We start from the raw sequence: 3718 nt of genomic DNA, 5'->3' as shown, positions 1-3718 counted from the left end.
TCATACATATGTGTTGAATTAAAATGATCACCACTACACTTTCTATTCTAATACCTACATTAGGAGTACGAAAGTAATTAAGAGTCACAACCAACGTTGAAGGCCTGCTCAGCAGTTTATTAGAAGTGCTATCTTGGGGAAATTCTTCAGTCTCATTAAATATTAGTTGCCTCGCTTACAAAGTGAGGATATTAAGAGCGACTCACAATACTGAGTTGTTGTGAGCTCATAATAAGGTAATGTAAACAAAGTTCTCATGCAGTATCTCATACCTGTACTTTGTCTATTAGTATTAGTGGGAAGTGATAATAATGGTAGCAATGGAATGGTCTCTAAAGATACAGTCCAAATTAACTGTAGGAAATAATCATCTGTGCCATTAAATTACCTGCCATTTTATAGAAAACAGGGTAAAAAAATTAACTGAATTTAAAGAGGTTAACTGAGGTCTCTACCAAATCTATCTGACCCCAAACCATAGCCATCATTATAGTCATTATAATCATCATAGCCTCCATAACCTCCACCATAAATTCCACGCCTCATCCTTTCAAAGCCAGCTCCCCTGCCAATGCTGTTATACCCTCTACCAGCCCCAGGTCTGTCATGGGGACCTGGCTGCTGCATGGGCATAAGCTTTTGTGGTGGGTCATAGTGAGTTCTGACTTCTGCTTGACTGCTCTTAAAAATTTCAATATATCTGTACCCTATTCTTTCCTTGTGTTTCTTTAGAGCCTTTTCAGCTATTTTCTGTGAAGCAAACTGCATGAAGGCTTCCCCCGTACTCCTCCCCTGGAAGTCCACCAGCAATGTTATCTCATTTGGCATGATTTCCAACCCTGTGAAGAACTGAACAATTTCTTCCTTGCTACATCCAAAGGGGGGTCCTCTACACCATACAAAGTCATCATTGGCCGTGTCAGGACTATTTAGACCAGTATGCTTCAACACCCAATCCATTTCAATGTTGTTTGACCTGAATACTTCAACATATCTGTGTCCCATAGTTTGTCTTTTTTCAGGGACAATTTGACTTCATCTTCTGATTCAAGTTCAACAAAAGCCTTGCCACTCAGTCTGCTTTCTCTGGTATAGATGAAACATATATCTGGAGCCCCATTTTGGATTTTTCAGTCATAAAAACAAACAAGCAAACAAACAAAAAAAACAGTAAAGAAAAAACAAAAAACTCTGCACTTCGTCCGCCGAGCAAGACCAAGGAGACCTCAATTACTATTTTTTAGGAATGTCTGACCACATGTATAGGGATGGTGGCTCTACTTTCCAGAGCACAACTGGACACTGGACACATGCGGGGATTACTTTACAGAGCTACTGAGAATGGCATTTATAATTTTTTTCACCACTCAACCCTGTGAGAGTACATATTGAAATTGGTCCTGATGGCAGAGTAACTGGTGAAGCAGATGTTGAGTTTGCAACTCATGAAGATGCTGTGGCAGCTATGTCAAAAGACAAAGCAAATATGCAACACAGATATGTAGAACTTTTTTTGAATTCTACAGCAGGAGCAAGTGGTGGTGCTTATGAACACAGATATGTAGAACTCTTCTTGAATTCTACAGCAGGAGCAAGTGGTGGTGCTTATGAACACAGATATGTAGAACTCTTCTTGAATTCTACAGCAGGAGCAAGTGGTGGTGCTTATGAACACAGATATGTAGAACTCTTCTTGAATTCTACAGCAGGAGCAAGCAGTGGTGCTTATGCAAACCAGTCCAGATATGGTGGCCCAACCAGCCAGCAGCTGAGTGGTGGTTATGGAGGTGGCTATGGTGGCCAGAACAGCATGAGTGGATATGAGCAAGTTTTATAGGAAAACTCCAGTGATTTGCAATCAAACATTGCATAGGCAGCCAAGGAGCAGTGAACAACAGCTACTACAATAGTGTATTCTGTACATCTGTGGGAGTGAAGGGAATGGGAGGGATGTCTAGCATAACTAGTATGAATGGTGGATGGGAATGTAATTGATTCTTATCACTGACTCTTGGTCAACATTATTTTAAAGAAGAAAAAAAAAGTAACAATTTTTGCAATACCAACTTGTGATTTATGCTTACTCTAAGTGGAAATCAGGATTGAATTAAAGACTTAAAGGTTCATTATTTTTTAACAGAAATATTCATCTAGGATGTAACAATTAAGTTGAGTAAACTATAACTGTTAAACAATTTTTAGCTTTTCTCAAGTTAGTTCTATTGTAGGATGTAGTTAAACAGTAAGTATATTTAGGTTAAAGAAGTTGAAATATGTTAAATGTTGCTCTTACACCACATCGCATCGAACACTGTTTGTGGAAGCATCTTGAAAAACATGCTTTTTTGTAAAACTCGATATAGGAGCTGTGTCTACATTTAAAAGTGAAATATTTGGCATGTTTGTTAATTCTAGTTTCATTTAATAACTTCCAAGGTATGTAAGTTTAAGCTTTTTTTAATTAATGGGGAAATTTTGAGATGCCATACCAATACTTTGGGATTCTGGTCTTGGTGTTTGTATGAAATTCTGAAGCCTTGATTTAAATCTTTAATTGTATTGTGATTTCCTTTTAGGTGTATTGCGCTAAGTGAAACTTGTCAAATATTTTTTTCTTTAAAAAAATAAAACAGCCCTGGCTGGTTTGGCTCAGTGAATGGAGCATCTGCCTGTGGACTGGGGGGTCCTGGGTTTGATTTTGGTCAAGGGCATGTGCCTTGGTTGCGGGCACATCCCCAGTGGGAGGTGTGCAGGAGGCAGCTAATCGATGTTTCTCTCTCACTGATGTTCCTGACTCTCTGTACCTCTCACTTCCTCTCTGTGGAAAAATCAATAAAATATATTTTAAAAAAATAATAAAATAAAATAAAAGAGGTTAACTGAGGAATCAAGAATAGAATGTGAGAATTAATTGTCAATCATCACCTCTTATCCTGAGTATACATTGACTTTTGGATGAAGGTTAGCTGGGTCCATCAATAGGGATTCTCTAAATGACTTTAAATGATTGCAGGCTCCAAAGTTGTCATCTCAGGCTGCAAAATGACAAGTCTGGCTGTTGGTACTATCTTTGAAGCTAATACAGGTGTACAGTTTCCTCTGCCATCTATCCAGGAAACACTAACAAGATAAAACAGCAGCAGTGACAGCATTGGGACTTAAGCATATGATGCTACAGGGTGGGCAGCTAATGAATTCCCCTATCAACACAGCTTCCGTGCCTTATGAATGCAGCCAGGGATTTAAAATCCATCATCCACAGCTTCCAGGAGTCAATAAGTTATTTCTTGCCCTGTTACACTGAGCAATACCCCAAGAGTAATGACTAGTAACAGTGTGAGTGGTGGGTCAATGAGATAATTCATCCCACCAACGGTGTTAAGGTAGGTTTGTCATTAGGTCACATGAGCCATAGTGCTCACCTGATGTGCCTGGAGTTTGCCTTGTTCACTGCACATTAGATTCCTATTTTTTTAAAATATATTTTATTGATTTTTCACAGAGAGGAAGGGAGAGAGACAGAGAGACAGAAACATCGATGAGAGAGAAACATCGATCAGCTTCCTCCTGCACATCTCCCATTGGGGAAGTGCCCGCAACCCAGGTACATGCCCTTGACCGGAATCGAACCCGGGACCCTTCAGTCCGCAGGCTGACGCTCCATCCACTGAGCCAAACCGGTTTCGGCTAGATTCCTATTTTTAAAAAAAGCCTCTGC

At 39.6% G+C, this 3718-nt stretch overlaps 2 protein-coding genes across 22 annotated transcripts in view; both read right to left on the bottom strand.

Annotated features, from left to right (window-relative positions):
- NRXN3 (neurexin 3) overlaps positions 1–3718 on the bottom strand; it is a 1555579-nt gene that overhangs the window by 346258 nt on the left and 1205603 nt on the right. The window lies entirely within an intron of this gene.
- On the bottom strand, positions 439–1121 carry LOC102758817 (heterogeneous nuclear ribonucleoprotein H-like; the record flags this gene model as incomplete). Its single annotated transcript, XM_015558019.1, is given in 2 exon segments — positions 439–1007; positions 1010–1121. Coding segments are annotated over 2 exon segments (681 nt in total), but the record flags the coding sequence as incomplete, so codon positions are not given.

The sequence above is a fragment of the Myotis davidii genome, unplaced genomic scaffold, assembly GCF_000327345.1.
Source record: "Myotis davidii unplaced genomic scaffold, ASM32734v1 scaffold309, whole genome shotgun sequence".
NCBI lineage: Eukaryota > Metazoa > Chordata > Mammalia > Chiroptera > Vespertilionidae > Myotis > Myotis davidii.
Note: the sequence above shows the minus strand (reverse complement) of the source record. Positions and strands in the feature narration are given on the sequence as shown.